Raw genomic sequence first — 26,672 nt, forward strand, 5'->3', positions numbered from 1 at the left:
AGTGGGTGTCTCCCCATCTCTCATTGCTCAGGCCTATCTCTCTGACTCAAATGCCACATCTATTCTTCCTGCCAAATTCTTCCCCAGCTCCAACACGAAGCCTCAGCATCCCAGCTTTCTCCCTAGTTCCTGTAACATGTGTTATCTATATATGTCACAGAAATAGAAACACTTATTGAGTGCTCACTGTGTATCAGGGACACAGAGCCGTACCCATCACCTCATTTAATCTTTACGAGGACTCCAGAGAATTTGTATAGTTATTCACTCCAAGTTCCTAAAAGGATGAACTTGAGGCTTACCAAGGTTAAGAAACATGCCCAAGGGGTCTAGTCTCTGGCAGTGCCTCAAACTATCTGTGTCTTCCTGATCTCGGACAGCAATCCTCTTCATAACGTAACTACCCAGTAAGATTCTTGATGATCTTATACTTTCCACAGATGAAAACCAATGGAGACAAACCCCAAACAGGAGTATTTACCATGTTCATTAGTATGAACACAAACAGGCGGAGGCCTTGGTCTCTTCCCTCCTGCGAATACTATTAATATGAACGGAATTGTGTTCTGCCAGAATTCGTATGTTGAAGTCCTCACCCCCAGTACCTCAGAGTGCAACCATACTTGGAGATAGGATCTTTAAAGAGATAATCAGTTTAAAAGGATTTCATTAGGATGGCCCCTAATCCAACATGCCTGCTGTCCTCAGTAAGAAGAGGAAACGTGGAAACACACAGAGAAAAGACAACGTGAAGACTCAGGAAGAAGACAGCCAAGCACAAGCCAAGGAGAGAGGCCTAGACAGGTCTTTCCATGGCCCTCAGAAGGAATCAACCCTGCCGACACTTAGATGCTGCAGTCCCAGCCTCCAGAACTGGGAGAAAGCAAATTTCTGTTGTTTAGACCACCCAGTCTGTGGCATCTTGTTACAGCAGCCCTAGGAAACTGATACAATCTTACTGTGTACACATCAGCCACAGAAGAGTTTATCGGAATTAAAATTAGATCTGTCTCTTGGTATGGAACAGGTGCTTTTAAAAAGATCCAAATGCAGAAGTTCAGCTTAGGAGGTAGAACGAGACACTCAAAGAAGAGGGCCATAGGCAGTTAACTATTCAATGCAGAACAGCAGTAATTACTGAGTCAGATGCCCCGTAACATAGGAAGAAGAATGATACACAAGATAACATCTGGATTTCCCATCCGGCAGTCAGGATCAGGGAGTCAGCATCCAGGGATCCAGCTCTTAATTCCTGGAGGGGATCGGTGAGGGCCAAGTGTTAGTTCCAGAGGGACTCCGGCAACAGAATTGGACTCAGCCACAAGCATCCAGGGACGTGGATCTAGGAACCAAAACTAGGCACAAACCAGGGGCCTGGTCTCTGGAATATACCAGAAACCAGATTGCTAGGGCTGGGCCTCAACTGAGGACAGGACAGCAGCAGGACTGATGAAGTGTTCGTTCTCAGAGGTCTGGTGGGATGGTATGGGGCCAGGATGCATTCCAAGCTCTCCCAGCTGCAAACGGAAAATGGTGGCAGGGGCAGGGAATCCAGTGACTCAACACCCCCCATGCTCCCTTCTCTGTTCAGCAGTGTGTGAAACAAAGGAGAGTCTTTGTTTGTTTCCGAAGTCTCCCTCAGGCCTAACATTCGGTTATGCTGTGAAATTGAACCCAAAGTAAGGACAACATTTTCATTCACTGCAAAAACTGGGTCACAAACACGGAAGTATGATTCTGCATTTTAAAAGGATGTTGAAGCACAAACTTATGAGAGAAAGTAGGTGGCACTGAAATCTTCAATATCAAATCTTTTTCTAAACGCACTTTGAAGCGCAAATGTTTCCCCTCAAAATGTCCTTCAATTGTACATCCATTCAAACACTCCACTTTTAAAATTGTAAGCATACATGTCAAATTTGTATGATTAGTTTTGAAAATGAGATGTAACCCAGATTTAACTGTCTCCTGATTTCAGAATAGAAACCTCTTTCAGATGTAACTAAATGACTAATACTTCTAGCCACGGATTAATTTGGGAGAAATATTATTGGATATAATCAGGTTAGATTTACAGACTTAATTTCTTTTCTTTTTATAGAACTTCTTTTTAGTCAGAGCTCCTGTTTTAGAGTCAAGGAGACTTTCCAGTCACTTATATATTAGGCAGAAATTGTAACTGAAAAACCCAGCTCTTCACCATGATGTTTCCCCAAATTTTCTTATCTCATATTCTTAGAACATTAGGAATTAGCACGCTAGCTCAGAGCCCCCAACACAGTTATTTGTGTCCCCTCAGTATCTTTCTAAGATGTAAATTACACAGATGATTAAAACAGCTAACCTCCATTTCGTACCCACTGTAAGAAGAAATTAGTTCTCAGACTCCCTGGAAGGCATCTAAAACGAAGCATCTAACACTCTAAATCCTGGCTCTTTCGGTAGTTGAAAGGGAGAATTAAATTTCTCTCTCCTACAGCAACAGTAGGAATCAGTGAAAGATTAATGTATAAAAGGTCAAAGAGAAGGCAAGGTTGTCAGAATTCCACGTAGATCCACCGCTGTTCTGAGGTTCTGGTGGGTAAAATTACATGAGGTCCCAGAAGACACCAAAACTAGTTACTCACAACTTAATAAAGGGGATGTTAGACAGCAATGTTCTGTTTTCCTATGTTAATGGATATCAACTTCACACATGCACCTGATGAAAATTAGAATAAATAAGGGCTTGCGATGTAGCTACAATAACTCATTTCCCCTCATGGTCTTTCTGCCCACACTGTCAATTCCACTTCCCAAGCTTATTTTCAAGCGTTTACTTTCTTAGTTGTTCTAATGAAAAGCACTCTAATTTTTAAATAATTTTCCTCTATCCATTGACCACTTTATTTGGGATGTTATCCATTGATTTCCAATTTTATGATATTATCTACGGTAAAAACCAATGAAAGAAGAGACTTTAGCTCACTGTTATGTTGATATCGTTTTGCTTTCAAAAGCCAATAGTTTTATTTCTCCTTATATATTTCTATTTTTAAGTGGCCTTAATCCTCTATTTCTTGGCCTAAAATTTGAACAGGATCTTGAACATTTTAGATGAGAATATTCATACACTTATCTCTTACTCTGTTCTCCAGATTCTCTCATCTCTGTCAGTTTTACCTTTATTTTAACATGGACAAAATATTTATCTTCAATTGTGTAAAAACAAACAAACAAACAAAAATATATAAACTATACACACACACACACACACACACATATATATATTCAATGTGGAAGGGGGTTTATTCTAAAAATTGAAAACCAGTAAGTGGCATTTATAATATTATTACATGTAAATGCTCTAGGACCAAGTAAAAACCAATAATTGACATTTCTACAGATGAACTGTCAGGCTTCCTGTTCACTCAGAGGAAACATTTCCTAGGTTAATAGTCAAATGGACTGTATCAACTAATAAAATGATGTCATATTCTTGTTTGCTTCATGTTTGGACCATGATTTTTCTTAACAGTTTTTCTCCCTCAGCTTTTGACGGTTCCTCTTTATTGCTGAAAAAGAAACAGCCTCTCTTTACCGGGTCAATAACATCATGTAAGTCATTAGTCATTGGATATTTCTTGGAATCCGGGATATTCTCCTCAATATTCTCTTTGGAGCTTCCTAGAAATGATCTCCAGTTTTAATTTTGACAGATTGCTTTCTGCACACGGTGTCATTCGGGGATTTCTTTGCATTGGATTCCTGGGTCAGCTCCACTCTTTCTTTGAGTGCATACATCTTTAAATCATTTTCTCATAAGCAGATTGCAAAGTAGGTTTTCTGAGAACTGAGAGTTGACTGATGATTTAGATGTGAATAAAACAGCAGTCTCAGAACGGTTTCCCTCCAAACTTTGAAGGCATTGGACAGTTGTAGTCTAGAATCCATTACTGATGAGAAGTGTAAAGACAGGTTAACACTTATTGCTTTGTACACAACCTGGGTTATTTTTTAACCTCCAAAAGTTTATAGATTTTTCCCTGTTTTCTTGGTATGTTTACTGTTGTTGAATTTCCTCTTGTTTCATAGCTGATGTCTGGATTCATCCTTTGGGCATCCCCAGGGTTGTATGGGCTTCCCTATGGGTTATCTTCATGGTTGCCTCTTTCTGGACCCAAAGGAGTTTACAGATTTTATATCAGTTATTATTTGAAGGTCTCAGATCACGATACTTTACTTCCTGCTTAAGATTAATCCATACCTGCAGGCAAGTGTCTTATCTTTAGTCCAGATGCACGGTCTTGCATTTTGTCCAAATATCTCTGCCCAGTGCAAAGGGTCTGGGTACCCAGAGCTTTCTCTTTGAGTTTTGGTCATGACATTATTATTTAATTATTTAAGTTAGTTATTTATTATTTTATTTTAAATGTCAAAAATATCTTGCACAGAACATATCTGTGCTTGGGTGGGGACGTTGCTCTCCACCCCAGCTCTCTCGCCTCCTTGGCAAGCTCCTCTGCCCCAAAGCAGGCTACTTCCTCTTTCCATCAACTATTCATATTTCACTTCCTTCCCTCTACACTGGGGTCTCATGGGGTAAGAGAAATAAATGCTTACGTTTCAGCAGCCATTTAAAGAGGAAGCCCTTTTAGGCTGTAATTGTTTAAAGGTTACAATTGTTTTACTGCCTGTAGCCAAATTCTTACCACAGAACCTGATTTTATCTTGGGGTCTCCTGTCTGTAAAGTCCCCAATAAGAGTCCTCTAGATAGCCCATAAAAATGTCACGGGGGCAGGAACCATGGCTGTCTCTATATGTATCTATGTTTATGTCTGTATTTATTTATTTAATCACTATACCTCTAGCACCCTGTGCCTGGAACGTCACAAATCTTTATACATAACTTGTTTAACATCACATAAATCATGTAATATTTATGGGATGTCACATAGAAATTAAAACCTGACTACATGAATGATGGCCACCTTCTTTAATTGCAAACCCCCTTGAAGTTACAAGAAAAAGCACTAGGAGCATTAAAAGAATATAAAATGCATTTTCTGCTCTCAAGAAACAGAAGTAAATCAACAACTCCTGGGTAGAATTAAAAGTACTATGTGAGGGCTTCCCTGGTGGCACAGTGGTTAAGAATCTGCCTGCCAATGAAGGGGACACGGTTCGAGCCCTGGTCCGGGAAGATCCCACATGCTGCGGAGCAACTAAGCCCACGCACCACAGCTACTGAGCCTGCGCTCTAGAACCCGTGAGCCACGACTACTGAGCCCACGTGCCACAACTACTGAAGCCCATGCGCCTAGAGCCCGTGTTCTGCAACAAGAGAAGCCACCGCAATAAGAAGCCCGCACACTGAAAGGAAGAGTAGCCACTGCTCGCTGCAACTAGAGAAAGCCCACGTGCAGCAACGAAGACCCAATGCAGCCAAAAATAAATAAATAAATTTATAAGAAAAAAAAAAGTGCTATGTGAGCAGTAGGCATTATACTGCTGGAGCCCAAAGAGGAAACTCCCAGTAGTTTTAGTTTAATGACTAAAGAATAATATAAAGTGTTGCATGAATTAGTTACATTTAAATAATTTAGTACCTGATTGTTGCGAGGGTTCTCAGCTTTTGTTCCTGATTCCACAATGTTTAACTTGTCAGGTACCCAAACTTAACAGTGAATAGCTCACACCGCCCACAACCTATGCCCTGGTCCCCTGAAACTGTCTTTGTCTTTGGAGGAAAATTCAACCCTGTAACTAAGGGTTGTCAGTCTCACTTTTCAAGCACTCATTGTTTGCTAGCCTTGCAGGTATCATTTCTTACCAGTCATCCAGGTACCAAACGCCCCTACAAGGACTGCTAAATGATGCTTAGCAGTAACAGTTACAAACAAACCATTTAGCCCTTGTTATAAAGGTTGACCTCAGGAGCCATTCACAGAGTGCTCTAAAAGTTCAAAGGCAACATTAATTCGGGTTGTATTTTCCCCATCCACTCCAAGTCAGCAAGAAGGAGAGGATTAAAAGGAAAGGAAATCCTGTTATCTAATGCCAGGCTCTTCTTCCAAGGACTTATACTTCAAGTTCCTTGTAAGTATAAGTGGATTAATCCCCTGATGCAGGCAGCAATGCTCTGCTTCTTTTCAGCACTGGTGCTGCTTCCTTCTCTCATCCACATCGGCACTGCCTGCATCTCTTTCTTTCTCCTTAAGCCTCTTGACTCATTTCCTTAGGGGCTCAGATCTTCACTAGACTTTGTCCCAATGGATCTTATTACACGTTTCATGTAAATCCAATTGCTATCTTATTACAAGTAAGATTTAGTACACTGTTATTCTTCTGCATAGAGAGATTTATATTAGGTATTATATATAGAGAGATTTATATTATATTTATATTAGACAGCTATCTAAGAAATGAGAAATGCCCAATTTTTCCCAGTCGGCAAAGAAAGAGCAGTATGAACATTGAACAAACAGCATTCACTTTGAAACATGTGGTAGGTGACCTCAAGTTTTAGACAAGCCCACTAGATAGAGCTCACTGTTAATCCGTGTGTGTGTGTGTCTGTGTGTGTGTGTGTGTAATTACACTACACGTGAAGCATCATATTGACTAGCAATGCTGTGTTGTCTTTCAGTGCCATTTGCCCAGGGAACCTTTTCTTTTTAATTGAATGTCTGGACACAAAGCAAAAGTGTATCAATATATCTGAAAGGAATGTTCCTTTGAGGCATCTATTAAATTGTACTTCATTGTGTAATTATTCTTTTTTTAAAAATTTATTTATTCATTTATTTTTGGCTGTGTTGGGTCTTTGTTGCTGCGCACGGGCTTTCTCTAGTTGCGGCGGGCGGGGGCTACTCTTCCTTGCGGTGCGCGGGCTTCTCATTGCAGTGGCTTCTCTTGTTGCGGAGCACGGGCTCTAGGTGTGTGGGCTTCAGTAGTTGTAGCACGCGGGCTCAGCAGTTGTGGCTCACGGGTTCTAGAGCGCAGGTTCAGTAGTTGTGGCACACAGGCTTAGTTGCTCCGCGGCATGTGGGATCCTCCCGGACCAGGGCTCGAACCGTGTCCCCTGCATTGGCAGGCGGATTCTTAACCACTGCGCCACCAGGGAAGAAGCCCTGTAATTATTCTTTATTATTTCTCTCAACAGAATGTAAGCTCCATAAGGGCATGAAGTGTATTTCTTTATTTTTAACATCAGTATATCTACTGAAAGTGTTAAATCCACATTTGCTAATAAACATACAAACCAACTCAGCATAATGATAAGGATAAAAATATAAATGGTGAGAATAGTACACACATATTAAGTAAACGCCTTGTGCCAGTGCTATGGTCTAAATGTTTGTGTCCCCTCAAAATTCATGTGTTTAAATCTTAAGCCCCCCTAAAATGATCGCATTAAGAGGTGGGGCCTTTGAGAGGTGCTTAGGTCACAAGGGTGAAGCCCTCATGAATGGGATTAGTGCTCTTATAAAAGAGACCCCCTAGAGCTCCGCAGCCCCTTCCCCCATGTGAGGGCACAGCAAGAAGGTGCTGACTTCTCATGAGTCAGGAAGAGGGCCTTCACCACAACAAGACCATGCTGGAGCCTGGATCTTAGACTTCCCAGCCTCTGGGACTGTGAGAAATTAAAGTTCTGTTGTGTATAAGCTACCTAGTCTGTGGGCTTTTGTTATAGCAGCCCAAACAGATTAAGAGAGCCAGGCACGTGTTAAATATTTACTTTATACATGTAACTGATAAAGCGAATAAGCAAATGCACGGAATATAGGTGAAATGCAGCTTTTATCTCCCACTGCTGTTGATATTTACTCCATGGGGATAACTTTCCCTGACCCTGAAGGTCACAGCACAGCATCCGTTCTCTCCTGGGAAGACATCTCATCCCTGATCACTCTTCCTATAAGAAGAGTGATCAGGGAAATTCACCGGAGCCTGTAAGATATAAAACGGATTCTTTTACCTCTTCCTTGTATATTTACATGTGGGTGATGATCTCAGCTTCACCGCAGTATTAGATCTATGGCAGACATGCCACAGGCACTGCAGGACAGGAAAAATGCTAACTTAGCATCCTGTTATAGATGCATGAGCTCATTCAAACCACTCAGTAACCTGACAAAGTAGCAACTCTTATCTCCAATGTGCCAGTAAGAAAATGGAGACTTACTGAGGTTAAAAAACTTGTGCAGGGTCACAGGGTGCTGGAGAGATGATCATGGCTGGTCCCCAAGGGAGCCCTTAGCTGTCAATGGTGGGGCTTGGCAATAAAGTCATTAGTAAATATTACAGATGGTAGAATTTCTAACGAAGGCTGAAATAGGAAAACGTCTATGCTACATTCATAGACATTCAGAATGAGATCATTTATAAATGAAGAGAAAACAGGGCAGTCTGTATCAGATGATGTCTCCTATGTTTCCGGAGGGGAGGACTGAACCCCAGCTTCAGAGGTGTATAAACCCCAAGTGGTCACCCAAGTGCCCAGAATGAGAATTCCCAAGAAAGGGACACAGCCACTAGAGGCAGTATACTCTTCACATCACCCCAGCCCCATCTCTCCACTCACCCACACCACTAGTCATGTTTCTTTCATAATCTGTTGTTACCGTGAATAATTTTGAATTTCAATTCTAATTCCATGTGTCTTGTGATTTATTACACATATTCAAGAGGAGCTGGTGTAGACCCTTCCTTTAAGGAGTGGGAAAATACACATATATAACTATACCTATACCATCCCCATCGGGGGTTATCTGCACACCCATTAAGCATATCCACTTACATTTTTACTTCACACTTACCTTACGGCTTAAGGGGAAAAAATACGTGTTCACAAAACAATACTAAGGCATGAAAGGCAGCAAGAAGCTACTCACCATCTGACTTTTAAAAAACCTATAGACCATATGCAATTTATAAACATCAGTGATGAGGAGGCGAGCTGAAAAAAACCAAACTCATCCCAGACACACATGCGTTCAAAAGACAGCTATTTCCACTTGAGTTGCAGTAATAATAGCGACAGAGTGAGCTTTCTTTAAAGTTGTTTTTTTTTTTTTTTTTTGCAGTACGCGGGCCTCTCACTGTTGTGGCCTCTCCCATTGCGGAGCACAGGCTCCGGATGCGCAGGGTCAGCGGCCATGGCTCACGGGCCCAGCCACTCCACGGCATGTGGGATCTTCCCGGACCGGGGCACGAACCCCTGTCCCCTGCATCGGCAGGCGGACTCTCAACCACTGTGCCCCCAGGGAAGCTCACAGAGTGAGCTTTCTTAATTGTTCCCAAATATAGTATAAGATTGTTGGGGGATATATATGTGTGTACGTATATATATATATATATATATATATATATATATATATATATATATACGTACACACATATATATAGAAAGAAAGGGACAGAAAAAGAGAACAGAACGGTGGGAGAGATGGTGGATCCATATGCACGCAGTTTGCAGGCAGAGAAGATGAGGAAGTGATTCTCTTTATAAAACATAATATTAACTGTGTAATTTACTGATTCTAAAGCAAGCCAAAAACTGTAAAAATAGTCAGTCACCTCAATATATGAATTCGTTAAGAAAAACACCAAGAACTCCAGCACTACAACAAAGACGGAAACCACAACCACTGAATTTACTGCTGTGGCCAGTTTAAATCTAAGGGAACAGCAGCAAAATGAGGAGAATCTTCAAAACAAACATGTGATTTTAACATTAAATTGAAGTATTTTCTAGACCAGTGCCACTTAAAGGCATTTTCTGGAATGATCGCTCTTGAGCACTAGTGGGAGTGTGGAATTGAATTTTTAATTTTATTTAATTTTAATTTATTTAAATATCTACATATAGCTATGGTATTGTACAGTGCAGGTTTAGACAGAACAAAAAAGTCAGCCCATCACGAAATGTTCCAAAATCTTTTGGACTGTAATAGGTAAAATGAAATCTGTACTGCAAAGTTACTACCAAAACACGATATATAACATCTGCATGATAGAAACTTTGTAACTTGTTTACAAATTGTAAGAAAGATTCATTTGAAGCTTGAAAAACGCTACCTCTGTGACTGGAGCATTACACCACTGAAGTGTAAAAGAAGGTACACGTCCTTTGGTCAGCCAAATAAACCCACCCCCGAATAATAACTTAAAAACACAAGACTGTGTACTGAATTTCCCAGAATGAGAGCAACCAAAATCATGAAGAACTCCTGTAACCCCAATTTGGCACATGTGATTACGTTTTTAAAATCCCACTTCCGAATATATATATATATATATATATATATATATATATATATATATATAGGACGACCTTCCATCCGCTGCGAGGCTGGCCGGAGCATTCCAGGTCCCACTTTTCTCCCCCACTTTTATTGAGACATAATTGACACATAGGTCCGTGGAAGTTTAAGGTGTACCCCTAACGACTTGACATACATAGAATGCCAAATTGACTACCACAGTAAGTTTAACATCCATGCCCTCATCCACTTACAAAAAAATTTTTTCTTGTGACGAAAACTTTCAGGATTTACTTTCTCAGCAGTTTCTAATATACCGTAGAGCAGCGTTAGATACAGTCACAGTCACCCTGTTGGACACTACCAGCCGCGCTTCTAAATCCTGCTTGCGCGCACCTGCCAGCCCGGCACACGCGCCCCCGAGCACCCCGCTCGCGCTTCGGATCCTGACACACGCGCCCCGGAGCTCCCAGCTCGCGCTTCCGGCACACACGCCCCCAGCCCCGCACGCGCGCCTCGGATCCCGGCACACACGCCCCCAGCCCCGCACGCGCGCCTCGATCCAGGCACACGCGCCCCCAGCTCCGCGCGCTGACCTGGGATCCCCACACCCGCGCTTCCAGCCCCGCACGCGCCCGAGCCCGCGCGGCGCCGCTCACCCTTCTCGCTGACGCTCTCGCTCTCTAGCTCCACGTCCTCGCAGCTCGTGTACTCCGGCGTGGACACGCCCTCCTCCTCCGAGCTGCTCACCGACATCTGGCGCCGCTTGCCGCCCCTCTTGGCGCGATGCGGCTTGGGCGGAGACGGCCGCACGGACTCGGACTGGTCGGAGCTGAGCGAGTCGTTGCGCAGCATGGTCTCCACCTTCTCGCGCTTGGCCTTGCGCACGAGGACGGCCGCGCCGGGGTCCAGGCGGCTCTGCTTCCGGAGCGGCTCCGGGGCCCTGGGCTCCGGGGCGTCGGCGGGGCCCGGGCCGGGCCGGGGCGCCGGCGGGCTGGGCTCGGCGAGCGGCTGGGCGCCCGGCGCCCGGGCCTCCGCGGTCCTCTCGGCCGAGTAGGCGCGCGGCGAGGCGGGAGGCGAGCCCCGGGCGGCGTTGGGCGCGCGGGGGCCGGGCCTGACCTCGGGCCCAGCTGCGGCCTCGGTGCGCGGCAGGGCCACGTCGCTGTGGCGCCGCTCGTGCCTGGCGCGGGACATCCGCGCGTGCATGCGCATCTGCTGCTCCTCGGGCGGCGGCTTGACCGGGTACCGCGCCAGGTTCGGGTCGCTGCGGTACCGGGTCTGGTACTCCTCCTCCTTCCTCTGCTTCTCGGCCTCCACCGCCGGGCCGTTCTCGCGTTTCTCTGGCACGTCGGGGTAGTCCTGGGACCGGCCTTTCTCGAGCCTTCGGCTTTCCCGCCTTTCCTTGCGCTCCCGTTCTTCCGTGGGCCCCTCCGCGGGCTGCGCAGAGGACCTGGGCGCGCGTTTCCGCTCGCCCTTCGGGGCGCCTTTGCCATTCTGCTCGGCGAGCCCTGGGGTCTTCTTCCTGTGATGCACAAAGGAACGTCCAGAAGGAGAGCAATGTGTAAAGCTCAAGGCGAAGACCAGACCCCAGAAGCATCCTTGGAAATAGTTATTTATACTTAGATGTCTAATTAAAAAGCGAGGTGATAAAAGAACTACATCAAACCTGTATATCTGAGTAGCTTTCTAAATAAGGTTCCTTTGCCTCACAACATATTCCGGGCCTTCACAACTGGCTTTCAGACTTTAAATTCTCTATAAATTAACTAGATCATTTTAAAAATCAATAAATTAATTCCGTAAATGAACAAGATTTATGAACCTCTGCTTGTGAATCAAAGACTTTAAAATGTTCTCGATAAAAATAATATAGGTAATAATCGAGGAGTAAACGGTAATACATACATATGAGTTCAAAACGATATATATATACCTGATATATATTTGGGCAAAATGTATTAACAATCTCTCATTATAACTGAAACTTTTAAAGAAACGTGAATCCAAGTGTGTCCATTTCAGGAATCAACTCCAATAGCACTTCCTCAATAGTAGAACGAAAGTACTTTTTATGAGATTATGTGCACCCCACCACTTTTTACGGAGACGGTTAGGAAGAATAAATGGCTGAACCTTAGCCTCCATTTTACCTTCCCCAGGCAAATATAATAGAAATCTTGAAATTTTTGAAATAATTTTTACTTTTTCTTCCCTCTCCCCATCCCTGGCCTTCTCCCTCCTTTCAGAAAACAGTCCAAAATGTATAGCACAGGGAACTGTATTCAATAACCTGTGATAAACTCTAATAGAAAAGAATATGAAAAAAGAAACCCGTTTTGTGTCCTACTTTTCTCTCCATCCTCTGGGAGGCAGTGGCAAAGATAAAGTAACGGAAGAGGGTTTGGCAGTCTGAATCTTTAAGCTATACTGTTTAAGATACCCCTTCCAGCCCTTCTGTACACTGGAGTCCATCTGGTTTGGGAAAGTTCCAGCATCGACCCCAGAAGTTACAAAAAGGGGATACCTCAGCTAAGCGTTCAGGCATTGTATGCTGTACTATGCAACTAAAGTGGGGGCAACCAAGGCTCTTTTTGGAATCCAGAGGTCCACAGCGAGGGCTTTCCAGAGAGAACATTGTTTGATTGGAAGTCCAAAAGCAGAATTCATGAACAAAATTTGAGAATAATATACAAGATGGGAAAAAGTAGGGCAGTTTCTGTTGTGGTTTTTCCAAAGTAGTAGTTGCTAAGCTGTGGGGTCAGTTTGAGGAGGGTCTGGTGACGATGGAAAGAAAGGGCAAAGGGTTTCCAGTGGCTCAAAATAGCAAAATAGAAGCATGGCCGATGCTGCTTGAGGCATTTAGATCGCTCGGCCCTTTGAAGTGGAAGGGGTTTTCAGGGAGGGAGGAATTGCAAAGGTAGTATTGCCGTTTTCTAGTGTAAGGGGTCTACTATGAATACAATCCATCATTACCAAATAGAGTTTTCATAAGAGTGACGAATGCACTGCAAACTTTTAGTAGCTCATTAAGGCAGAGCTGTGCTTGCTGGAAGTTTCTATTGAGTCCGTTTACTTTTTTTTTTTTTTTTCTGAAATGCTGATAAATGACACTTACCTTGCAGAGTTTGTGTGAGGACTAAAGGAGACACCATCTGTGAAAATGCTTTATGAAAGGATAGAGTATTATGCAAATGGGACTTCTCCAGTCTCTCTGATTCTTTGCTTCACTGAATAGGCCTTTTCTCACCTCTACCTTAATTGTTCCATTCCCACTGGCTCCTGATGAGTGTACAAAGTAGGATCACGAGTTCTTCAGTAGTTTAAACAGACGGCCATTCCTTCTGTCTTCCTTCTCTCTCTGAAGCAGGCCAACCCTGACTGGTACCCGGCTCTCCTTGCCTTTTCCTCCAGCCCCACGTCCTCATTGTTTTCTTAAGTATTTATATAATCAGAAAGGCTATTTGCCCTTATCTTTTTCAAATTTCATCAGAAAGCCTCTTCCTGGCCCTTACTCTTAAATTCTTTGTAGTTTTTCACCCTCTATCCGAAACAGGACTCATATTTTCTCTTTAGAGATTTTACAGCCCCCAATTCTTCCTCTTCTTTAAAAGAGATCATTTTTTCTGAGCCATCCTGAACTGCCCCTTCGATATCTTCATCTCCCCTTAACTCAACAGTTTCTCACCAGTCCTGCCATCACTGAAGTGGCTCTTGTAGTCTTCCTGTCATGGCCTTTCCTGTTCCGTCTGCCCACCACACGTTCCTGGGTGTCCTATAAACCTGAATTCAGAAGACACTCCTCTTCCCTGTGGCTCCCAAAGGACTCGTGTTTGTATTTTCTAGCTCTGATCACATGACCTTTCTGGGCCAGTTCACTGCCCGGGGCTCTGTCTTCTCTCGGAGATGGTGTGGTCTCTTCCCCAGGATCTGTGAGAAAAGGGACCCTGTACGAAGCATCTTTATGCCCTCTGGTTCCTGGCGGTGTTCAGTGATGGTAAACACATGGCGGCTACTGGTTGCATTCACTGGAGGCCACCCAAGGGCCAGCTGCTGAGTACATGTGCTCATTCAACCCCTGCAAGGTGCCTGTGAGCCCTCGTGGCAGAGCCAGGCCTGGAATCCAGACCTGTTCAGCTTTGAAGTCTTTGATCTTACTGTGTGGGTTTTGTTTGAAAAAGATAGCAGAAGCCTTCCGTGGATCCTACCCTCCCACCCAGTGGAATAAATAAGGGTCACACAGACAAAAAGCAGCCACGCCTAGTGATAACCGTCTGGTCCCCCAAACTCACAGCCTCGGGGAGCAAAGGGCCACATCCTCCTTGTCAGCACTGTTGCCTAGTGCACGGCATCCTGTCTGGTCACAAATCCACTGTTTTTTTTTTTGTTTTTTGTTTTTGCGGTACGTGGGCCTCTCACTGTTGTGGCCTCTCCCGTTGTGGAGCACAGGCTCCAGACCCGCGGGCTCAGCAGCCATGACTCATGGGCCCAGCCGCTCCGCGGCATGCGGGCTCTTCCCGGACTGGGGCACGAACCCGCGTCCCCTGCATCGGCAGGTGGACTCTCAACCACTGCGCCACCAGGGAGACCCAAATCCACTGTTTTGAATGAATGACTCAATTGACAAATTGAAATAATCTGATCATGTTAGCCCAGGCTTACAATCCTCCGAGGCTTTCCATTATTTCTAAAATAAAGTCTATGAAATTTAACCTGGCTAAAAGGCCCAGTGTGACCTGGGCACTCAGACCCTACCAGTCACCTCTTCTCCACTCGCTCCCCTTCTCTGCTACTCACCCTCGAGCCCATAGCATCTTTTGGGTTGTCCCACTGGCCTTGTTCCTTCCGGCCAGGTGCCAGCGCCCTTACCTGGAGCACCCATCCCGCCCTTCACCTGGCTCATCCCTAGTCACCTTCAAAGCTCAGCGTAAAAGAAATGTCCTCTAGGAAGGCTTTGCTGACGCATGCACACACCCTCCAGTGGGTCAGTCCCCCATCCTCTTGTCTCAGAGCACACTTTCAACTACAGGACTCACTCAAACAGCGAATAAACGGTCCAAGAGCTGTTCTCAGTTCAGGGTTGGAAGTTAGTAGTGCAGGTGGGTGACTGAGTCAGACGACTTGTTTACATCCGTGCATGAAAGACAAGCTTCTCGGCAAAGGCCTCCTAAGGAAGGATACATTCTAGACAGAGACAGCCCGGGCCCAGTGTTGCCTTCCTCATGGGCCTGAGAAGTACCCCTTCCACATAGCCTAGCAGTTAAATTCTTGAAGATGGCTTTGCTCTCCATCTAAGACTTTGCCTTTTGCTTAAGGGCTGATGACCTCTTACCTGTCTCTGGGAGGCTCACTTCTAGACCTGAAAGAAGCCTGCTTCTGCTCAGGCCTCCCGGCTTGCTGCGAGGGCTCAGCCCCCTTTCTCTTGTCGGGCGGCACGCTGTGGGGACCCTGGTCCTGGGGAGAGGCAGTGGCTGTGCTCAGGGGGGTCTGAGACCTAGATCGCTCCTGCAGCCGGGATTTCTTTTCTCTCGGGGCCTCAGAACCAGCGCCTGTAGCTGTATCGCTGAGGGTTCCATCCTGACTTGGCTGCTGAGGGCCGCTTCCGAAGAACCATGCCCCCGATTTGGTTAAGATTTCTTGTTGCTTTCGACACAAATTGCATACCCACATCACCTATTTGAAGAAGAGAGAACGATATAAATTCTTTGCACTATTTGGAAATTATTTCTTTTCATCACACTAAAATATCCCTTAAGGAAGAAAGAATGGTTGTCATCTTTATATTTATCCTTGTACATTTCTCATGAAAATGATCTTTGCACAAGTCACCGTCAAGTATATGAATGCCTGGACCGAGACGCATCTGAAATCATAGACTTCTGGTAACCAGGATAGAGTTTTGCTTGGCATTTAGAACACTATGATTCTGAGTTGCATATTACCATGTATCCATCACATTTTGAATGACTGACTTTGAAGTTTCATTTAAAATAGCTTAGTAAAAATGGTCTAAGCAGGGTAGTCGATTGATTAGAAAAAGGTTGTAGGGCACCATAGAATTAATATTTATGTACATAAACCTCAGTGTGTCATAGGATTTAGAAGGATCTACTCAAAAACCATCCATTATTAGAATCAATATGACAAGATATTTACGTGGAACAAACAATGAAAGGTAGGCACAAAAGAAAAGGTCAGGCTGTATATTCTCTCTAGTTTACCAGCAATCAACTAACCTCAGCTAAAAGAGCTATTTCGGAGCCATCATTTGGAAACACATCTGCTGATAAATTATAAGATGTTATCGCCACTTAAAATAAATCTGTATAGCTGCTCTCCTCGTGGTGACACAACGAATGTAATAATGGGGCCAATGATGGTAACAGAAATAATGAATAATACAATCATAACAGCAACGCCCGCCTCAGTGACTTTTCTTGGATTGCACTTCAGTTTTTCCTTTGCATTTCAGAAACAGCACCTCCGGGAAAGGCTGATTACCAAACTCTAGGTCCTCATTTTCACTAATACTGACTCAGTCAACAATTGTGCAAACATATCACGTAAGGATGAATAAATCCTCGAAACATTAAGTGAGAAACAATATAAAAGAGGAAAAGAAGAAGCATTGTTTCGTTGGCGAAAAGAAGAAAATGTACTCCTGAAAACATTCAGACGGATACAAAGAAAACTATCACTTGTTATTGTTTACAAGACAAAATAAAAGCTAAAGTGAGAATAAGAAAAAGACAGAGAAAATATATTTTTAAAAAGGAAAATATTGCAGATGAACTGTTAAGAATTGCTCCCTTCCAAGCAAGAAAATTCAAATGAATTTTGAAAACTACGACCAGCAGAGGGATTTGCTATAAAATGTTGAAGGTTGATTGTGCTTAACTCATTCCTCTACACTTCCTCGGGTGATGAAATGAAGACAACTCGGTCCACAAAAGCAGCTAATTATAGCATCTGCACAATGTATTAGATCACAGACTTCCCACTGAACGAGATGAACAATGCATTGTATACGCCTGTATCAGAATACAGGATCTATGGAATGGAACTTCAAGTTAACATGCTTGCCAAATATGGCTATACTGTGCACGATGTATTAATACCACCATCTCTTAGATATCATTAATAAGGTCCCTCAGAAGTCCTGATTGATTGAGAGTGGACGTATCAAAGATGGCGATACCCTAGGACCAGAACTTCCATCAACAGTGACACTGAGTCTCCTCCGCCCAGACCCTGGATGGGGACAGGTGATGTGCTTCCTCTTTGGCTGCCTCTTTGGTTGACAAGACAGTGATGTGGAGGTCTGAATTCACGGAGTTCAAGGAGATTGGTATGAAACTTTGACTATTTTACAGAAACGAAGTAGACATTAAATTTTTATTTATTACACGAATAATAAGCAAAATACTACTCTTTATCAAATTAGGTCCTTTTCTACAAAAATATTAAAGTGTATTTAGGATAAATATGAATTTCCTTCAAAACCATACAGAACACAACAAAATTTACAATTATGACAAAAGTTTCAAAATGGAATTAAGCTGAATAAAGAGGCAGAAAAAAGCAGAAAATATGCACTTCTGCATATTTTCTAGAAAGTTATCACAATCTTAGCTTGATTGTTTCACATTTTTAAGTGCTATAAAAATGGATCAATAGAAAGTAATTAGCAGATTTGTGCAGATTCCATGTTTTGAATATGTTACCAGTTTTGAATATGTGCTGCAGGATTGATAAAAGCAAACAAAATATAGTTATTATTTATTTTAATAAGTTAAAATTACAATTAAATTGTAATTAAATTAAATTTTAGTTAAATTTTACAATTCACTTAATTTCATTTTTAATTTATTCAAAAGGTTATAATTAGTAGTTAAGAAAAAGCAGCTGTTTTGATTAATGCATTTAATATCATTCATTCTTTTAAATCTGTGATATTTCCTTAATTTTTGTAGAGTTTTAACACTTAGGAAAACTATTGTTTAATTCCAAATTTTCCTATGTATTATCTTTTTGTGCACCATAATATTTTTAGATTTGTATTTAAAAATTAATTATAAGTGTGGTCAACCTATCTGCCAATTTGAAAGCAAAATTAACTAAAAAAGTTAAAATATTTTTATTGAAATACTATACCTCCCAATATCCATTATTAGTTGTATAAATTAGTCTTGCCACAAAGTTTACAAATGAAAAAGGAATTGCTTATATGAGATGTAAAAAACTATGAGATTACAATAGAATATTAGTCATACCTTTCAACACATTTTGTATCAAACATTGCAGACATGTATAAAAATGAGCTAATTCGTTGCTGAGAAGCAACACAGTTATGTGTGTGAGATAGGTTTCCACTCTCTCATAGTAGATGAGATAGTAGAAAATAGTTGATGACAGAGGAGATGAAAATGAATGAGTTCTCTTTGGTGCTTGTTTTGATGTGTGTGTGTGTGTCTGTTTGAGTGTGTGTCTGCATGTGTATGTCTGTGTGTGTGTGTTTCTCCTAGTCTTTTGTTATTGTTATTTCATAGGTTTATTTTTTCCTTTTGGAATTTCATTAAATACATAATATGGATTTATGAAATATAAAATATGATATAAATTGCTTCTTTTTAAAGAGTAAAGCACCCCAACCCCACTGTTCCACTATTAATATTTCAGTTTAGTTTTTCTATACAAATTTAAAACAAATTCCACTGTAACTTGGCATTCTATTTACTCACTTAATATTACAGCATAAATATTTCTATGGATTCTAAATGTTTCTAAAACATTTTAATATTACAAAATATTCTATAGACACTGTATACCATTAGTCTAACCCTTAAACTGCTTACATTCTTTCACATTAATACAGAACTCTGCAGTAAAAAAGTGTTGATCAAACTGTTTTCCTATTTAAAGTCATTTAGTTTTTAGACTGTATCAGAAAAATCAAATTACTGGGTAAAATTTTAGAGTGCTTTTAAGGTTCTTCTGCTATAAGCACTATACAATAGTTTAGGATTCTTTGTCTATTTTGCAAAATAGCCTCCCAAATGGGTTTTGCCAAATTGTAACCAAAAACCTGACAATATCAGCTCTGGATTTTAAGGTCTGATGATTTAATAATGCCCCCAGACCGTGTACTCTCACTCTCATCAATGTTTCAGATTTAAGATAATATAATGAGATCTCACCTAAATAATCACCAAAAGGCATCTAACAAAGTCATAACTGTCCATTCAAAAACACCTCCACATAAGCACATACAAGCATACCCTGAGAAGTCCCAATCAACCTTTCTAATTCCTTGTTTTTGTCTTTGTGCCTTTTTTCCCCTATGGATAGTTAATAAATCATTAAAACAAACAAACAAACAAAAACCTAGAGCATTAAAGAGAAAGGCCAAGATAGATGTAAAGGAGAACTGATTTTGGAAAAGTAAGAGATAATTCCAAGAATAGAAAAGAAAACTTAAAATGGTCTCTAATTAGTGTTCAGATACCAGAACAAAAAGAGCTCTTGAAAAACAATACTAAGATTGTCAACAACAAAAAACGAATTTCAAAGAAGGAGTTTATTAAAAAATCAAGAGATAAAAAAATATGAGACAAAGTCCAGCTAGTTCCAAAAAGATAGAACAGAACATAGCAGAGAATGAATTTTGCAAAAATAATAGGAGGCAAATTCCCAGAGTGGAAAAAGTCACTGCATTTTAACAAAAAGAATGGAAAAAGAAACCACAAAGAGACAACATTGCTATAAAATTTCAATACACCAAAGATAAAGAGAAGATCCTAAAAGCTTCCAGAAAGAAAAAGTCAGACCCCTTTCAAATAGAATAGATCAGATTTCTCATCAGCAATATTGAATGTTTGAAGACAGGGAGAAATACCTTCAATGTTCTTGGGGAAAACATTGGAGCCTGCAATTCTATAGATAAGTAATTCATCAAGCAAGTGTAAAAGCAGTAAGCAGTATTCTCAGCATTTGGAAGAACTTGGAAAATTTACCACTCACACAGCCTTCCTTAGCAAAACAAAATCTTCCAAGAAAGAGGAGGAAATGGGATCTAAGAGCAAATGGTCGTTTGCAGAAAGAGCAGTTAAGGGAAGTCCCAGCATGAACAGCCCCTTCTGGAAGCTTACAAAGAATCTTGGAGCAATAGTGCTTTGTGACCACCTAGAGGGGTGGGATAGGGAGGGTGGGAGGGAGACGCAAGAGGGAGGAGATATGGGGATGTATGTATGTATATGTATAGCTGATTCACTTTGTTATAAAGCAGAAACTAACACACCATTGTAAAGCAATTATACTCCAATAAAGGTGTTAACAACAACAACAACAAAAAAGAAACTTGGAGCAAGAGGATGAGGCTCCTGGAATGAGGATTTCAAGAGTGAGAATAAAATATCTGAGAAAACAACAGCAACGGCAACAAAGGACCTCGTGGAATGCACAGTGTCGTTTACATAAAGAAACTTAGCTGGCTAAAAGAAGAACCCATTTGCATCTGAAGGTAGGAATATTCTCCACCAAGTGGAACAATGTATTGGCCTCCTAGAATATCATGCATAATCTAAGCCCACCACTCAGCTCTATGGTGGATAAGAACCGTATTATTTCAAGTTGCAGATGTGCCTGGTGGAGGAAATGAACTAATGATTAGGTGGAAGGACAGAGGGGTGTCTAAATGAACCTTATCCTTCTCTGTCACAGCAAGAGTATACGGCTGGGAGCAGCATTTACTAGCCCTGAATTTAGATGCTCGGTTGTACTTTGTCTCTCATGAATAGACTTGCAGTTGGGAAAGCATATACTTGCAGAGGATTCTTATTTTTGATATTGATATAATGCTTTCTTCTTTGTATTTCATTTTTATCCACAAATACATAGTTACATAGACAGGTATATGCGGTTTGATGTCTAGTGGTATATTTACCTTTCAACTATACTCATAATATATGATTAAAAGTAGAATGGCATACCATGATCATTTACTGCCATTTATTGATAATTTTATCACTTCTGTTCATTTCCATGTTACTAATGGGAATGAACGTTTTTCTCAGTGTTTTCCAGATGTTCATTAAGATATTGACTGCCGCAGCCTTTTGTGTCTTTATCAATTGAATTAATACTAATTTCCTACCCGTTTTAATTGATTTAACTCTTTGAGAGAAAGAGTTTTCATATTGTTACTTGTCATTTCAATTATCTTTCTCTTTGTCAATAAAATCGTTTTTCATTTTATACAGTCTAATCTATTGTGCTCTTCCTTGGCAATTCTTCTGTTGTACTTTAGCCCAGAAAACGCTTTGATAAATATTCGCTTTTACTTTTATTGACTAAATACGGTTGAACATTTTACAATTTACTCCTTGGTCCCTCAGAATTTACTCTGATGTGTGACAAGAGATAGGAATCTAAAGTGGGTTTTTTTTTTTTCCTTCATAGCTAACTACCTCAACGTGATTTACTGGATAATCCTTCGTCACACGACCAACCTTCAAAGAAGACTACGTGTCTAGAGTTAAAACAGTGCAGGTTCTAATCTCAGACACACCATTTCTTTGCTATTTACTCAGGCCCCCTGCCTAACTCAGTACCTCATCAGTAAACTGATGATCTAATAGCTCCTAACTCACTGAGATGTTTGGGGCATTAATGACATAATTGATCTGAATCACTCAGCACAGATCCTGACAGATAGTAAGTGCTTCTGAGGCACTAATAACAGGATAATGCCTAATTATTACTAATAACTGATCATTACCATCATCATTACTTTACTAATCATACATATAAAATCTTTTAGGGGATTTCAGCTGCATACAAAGCCAGCAAGATAAATTTTGTTCCTACAGAGACACAGACGTATAAATGTCAATGTAATTCAACCACATCAGCTGTACAGTTCCTACACCTTGAGATGCTTTCACACAGGCTGTCTGATGGTGTGTCTCCTCTTGTCTGTGTAAAAGTCAAACATTTTTCTTATCTTGATTCTGTGTAGGTCACAGCATGTCACTGAACACTGAACACCATGAAAAGAGCAGAACTGGGGAAGTCACACCCCCTCTCTATGTTTCAGTTTACTCGTTTGTAAAATAGAGAAAATAATAGTACTGATGATTTCACAGGCTCTGTCAGGATTAAGTGAGTGAGAGAATATATGCAACCGTGTTTAGCACACAGAAAGCACTCAGTATATATACAAAAACTCACTGAAGACGTGTCTTCAATTAAGTTAAATTATTCTTTATTTTCTGTATGAAGTGCCATACTCTGCACATCTTTCTGATTTAAACAAATATTTCTGTTATGCGCTAGGCCTTTTGCTAGGCTCTGGGGATACATCAGTGAACAAAATGACAAAAATCTTGCCTGTGGAGTTTATGTTCCAGTGAAGAAAACAGACAAAAACAAAACAAAATAGTAAACATACGAGGCATGCTGGATAGTGAGAAGTGCTGTAGAAAAAATAAGAACAGGCATTCTGTGTGGCAGTGAGTAGGGTTGACCTTCAAAATGGCTGGTCGGGGAACATTTCACTGAGAGAGAGTATCTGAGTATGTCAGACTGTAAGAACAGCAAATGAAGAAGATTTTGAACAGGGGTATGCCTGCTGGTTTCAAGGAACAGCTGGGGCCGAGGCAGTGAAGGTGGTGCGGTGTGGTGGGTTCACAAAGCAACAGGGGGCAGACTGAGTAGGTCTTCGTGAGTCACAGCAAAGACTTTGACTTTCACGATGAGAGTGATGGAAGCTCTTGGAAGGTTTTGAGCAGAGAAACGACCTAAGGTGTTTTATGCTTTAATAGGCTCCTTCTAGCCACTGTGCTGAGAATTAAATGCAGGAGCTCAGTTGCAGAATCTTTTTGCATTGAATTCTAATACTGCTCTTTTTACTCTCTTTAAGCTCATCTTTGCCAGATATGTTTCCTAACCCCTTTAGTTTATCTTTCTGTGTCATTTTGTTGGTGCATCTCTTCATATACAGCACGGGACTGAGTTGTATTTATTTAACTGGTCTTTGTTTTTCAGTAGCATCCAAACATGCACTATCCTTATTTTCTATGTCCTGACTCATATTTTTTCTGGCCTTCAGTAACTTTATCGACATTTAATAAATTGTGGTAATTATTATTGTCGTAACCTTAATTTAAGGAGCAGAAACTTATCTGTTGTTTGCAAGGAAAGTATCGAGGTACTATGTATGAGAATTCACAAGTTCAAATTTATCGTTTCTAGTGACAGAAAGTGTATAAAGTCTCATAAAATATTCTACTGTGAGTAAAATGACTCCTATTTTAGATATTACCTGGTCAATAGATTGCTGGTATTATGGAAATTCACAGGTAATATTAAAGTACTTTTTATTGGTTTATAACACTATATAAGTTTTGTGTGTACAGTATTATATTTTGACTTCTGTATACATTACTGCATGCTCACCACCAAGGATTTAGTGTCCATGTGTAACCATAGAATTGACCCCCTAACCTCCTTTCCCTCTGGTAACCAATACTTGTTCTCTGTACCTTTGGGCTTCCTTTTGTTTGGTTTGTTCATTTATTTTGTTTGTTTCTTCGATTTATATTGCACTTGTGAGTGAAATCATATGTTATTTGTCTTTCTTCATCTGACTTATTTCACTTAGTATAATGCCTTCAAGGTCAATCCGTGTAGTCATGAATGGCAAAATTTCACCTTTTTAAATGAATGAGTAATATTCTATTCTATATACACAAAACACATCTCCTTTATACATTCTTCTGTTGACAGGCACTTAGATTTTTTCCATATCTTGACTATTGTAAATAATGCTATGATGAACATAAGGGTGCCTGTATTTTTTCAAATTAGTGTTTTGTTTTGTTTTGTAATCTTTGAATAAATGCTCAGAAGTGGAGTAGCTGGATCATGTAGTAGTTCCAGTCTTAATTTGGGGGGGAACCTCCATACAGTTCTCCACAGTGGCTGCACCAATTTACGTTCTCACCAGCAATGCATGAGGGTTCCCTTTTCTCCACATCCTTTGATTTCTTTTTTGACCCAATAGTTTTTCAGTAGCATGTTGTTTAGTTTGCACATTTCTGTGATTTTCCATCTTTCTTCTTGTAGTTGATCTCTAGTTTCATAACTTTGTGATAAGAAAAGATTCTGGATATAATTTCAATCTTCTTAAATTTATTGGGACTTGTTTTGTGTCCCAAAATATGCTCTATCCTTAAGAATGTTCCATGTGTGCATGAAAGGAATATGTATTCTGTTGCATTTGGATGGAATGTTCTGTATAAATCTATGAAGTTCATCCTGTCTAATACTTCATTTTAGGCCTCTGTCTCCTTGTTAACTGTCTATCTGGATGATCTATCCGTTGAGGTAATGGTGATCCTATACTAGGTGCATATATACTAATCATAGTTATGTCTTCTTGATGAAATGTCCCCTTTATCCTTATGTAATGTCCATCTTTGTCTCTAGTTACATTTTTTTGGCTTGAACACTGTCTTCTCTGGTATAAGTTTGTCTATCTCCACTTTCTTTTGGCTGCCATTTGCTTAGCATATCATCTTTCATCCATTCTCTTTGAGCTTATGTTTGTCTTTAGAGCTATAGTTCAATCTTGTTTTTTAATCCATCCAGCCACTCTGTGTCTTCTGACTGGTGAATTCAATCCATTTATATTTAGGGTGATTATGAAATGAGAACTTAGTATTGCCATTTTATTTTTTCCTTTCTTTGCTTCCTTTCTTTGCTCTATATCTCCATTGAATTTTTTTCCTTCTGTTTTTGTCTGCCATTTTAATTTGGTGATTTTCTATGATTTATTTTCAGTTTCCCCTTTTTTAGTGTTTTCTCTCTCTGCTCTGGATTTATGCTTTGTGGTTGCCATGAGATTTCTATAAAACATCTCATAGATAAAGTCGTCCTTCTTCTACCGATAGCATCTCATTTTCATTTGCCTATATGGATCTTAACCTTTTCTTCTTCCCCTTTTATGTTTTTGTTGTCTCAAAGTATCCCATTTTATGTTGTAAGTTTTTTACCAAATTAGCTATAATTATATTTAACACTTTTTCCCTTTAACCTTTATGCTATAATCAATTCCTTAACAACAGATTCTGATATAGAGTTGTAATTTTCTGCTTTTGTCTGTCGATTTATCACCTTACTAAAAGTTTTGTATACTTCTGCTTTTTCCTTTCAGGTAGAAGAGCTCCTTCCAACATCTCTTGTAAGGCACGTCTAGTGGTGATGACTTCCCTCAGCTTTTGTTTGTCTGGGAAAGCCATTACTTCTCCTTCACAAGGGTACTTTTATGAAGGGTAACTTTTCTGGATAGAGTATTCTTGGCTGACAGTTTTTATCTTTCAGTATTTTGAGAATGTCATTCCACTCTGTCTTGGCCTATAGAGTTTCTGCTGAGAAATCTGCTGTAGCCTAAGGGCAGGTTTCTTTGTAGGTGATGATCATTTTTTCCCTGGCTGTTTTAAAATTCTTTCTTTGTCATTGACTTTCAATAGTTTTAATATAATGTGCCTTGGAAAAGGTCTTTTTGTATTGAGATAATTAGTTGTTCTCTTAGATTCATGGACTTGTATATCCAGTTGCTTCCCCAGGTTTGGGAAGTTCTTAGCTACTATTTCTTTAAGTAAACTCTCTGCTCCTGTCTTTCTTTATTCTCCTTCTGGGATACCCATTATCCTAATGTTACACTTCCTAATAGAGTTGGATAGTCTTGCAGAATTTCTCCTTTTTTTAAAATCTTAATTCTCTTTCCTCTTCTACACGTATCATTTCTAGATTTCAATCTTTGAGCTCGCTAATTCTTCCATCTGGTCTGCTCTATTTCCAATGCTTTTAATGCATTCTTTATCTCCTTTATTGAGGCCTTCAGCTCCCAAATTTCTGTTTCGTCCTTTTTTAGAGTTTCAATCTCTTTGGTAAAGTATTCTTTCTGCTTGTGAATTTTATCCCTAAACCCATGGAGCTGCCTAAGTTCTTGCTCTTCTGCATTTCTTCCTCCAATGGGCTCCATGAGAGATCACAACTCCTTTAAAAAAATATTTTTGAAGCTTATACAAAAAATGGGCATTTGTTTAATAACTTATACTCATGCCTCCTAGATTAACACAGTATTTGCATTATAAAACATGCAAAATATAAATTTAAATGAATGAGATATAATATAATAGAATTTGAATTTTATATTGTACCCAAATAAAATTAGAAAACACTAACAAAAATTCTGGGAATAGCCTAATTTTGGAAATTAAGCAACACGTATATAAATATGTGAAGGTCAAAGAATAAATCACAAGAGAAATTAAAATATGTTTTTTGATCTGAATGATAATAAAATACAACTTATTAAAATTTCTGAGATGTGGCTAAAGTACTTTTTAGAAAATTATAGCTTT

At 40.5% G+C, this 26,672-nt stretch overlaps 1 protein-coding gene across 1 annotated transcript in view; it reads right to left on the reverse strand.

Moving 5' to 3' along the window:
- RIMS1 (regulating synaptic membrane exocytosis 1) overlaps positions 1–26,672 on the reverse strand; it is a 480,052-nt gene that overhangs the window by 203,288 nt on the left and 250,092 nt on the right. The window contains exons 5-6 of the mRNA XM_065888884.1: positions 15,578–15,918; positions 10,908–11,770 (exon numbers count right to left, since the gene is read on the reverse strand). Coding sequence (XP_065744956.1) covers positions 10,908–11,770; positions 15,578–15,918 — 1,204 coding nt within the window. The remainder of the gene's footprint in view (positions 1–10,907; positions 11,771–15,577; positions 15,919–26,672) is intronic.

This window comes from Phocoena phocoena, chromosome 12 (genome assembly GCF_963924675.1).
Source record: "Phocoena phocoena chromosome 12, mPhoPho1.1, whole genome shotgun sequence".
Lineage (NCBI taxonomy): Eukaryota > Metazoa > Chordata > Mammalia > Artiodactyla > Phocoenidae > Phocoena > Phocoena phocoena.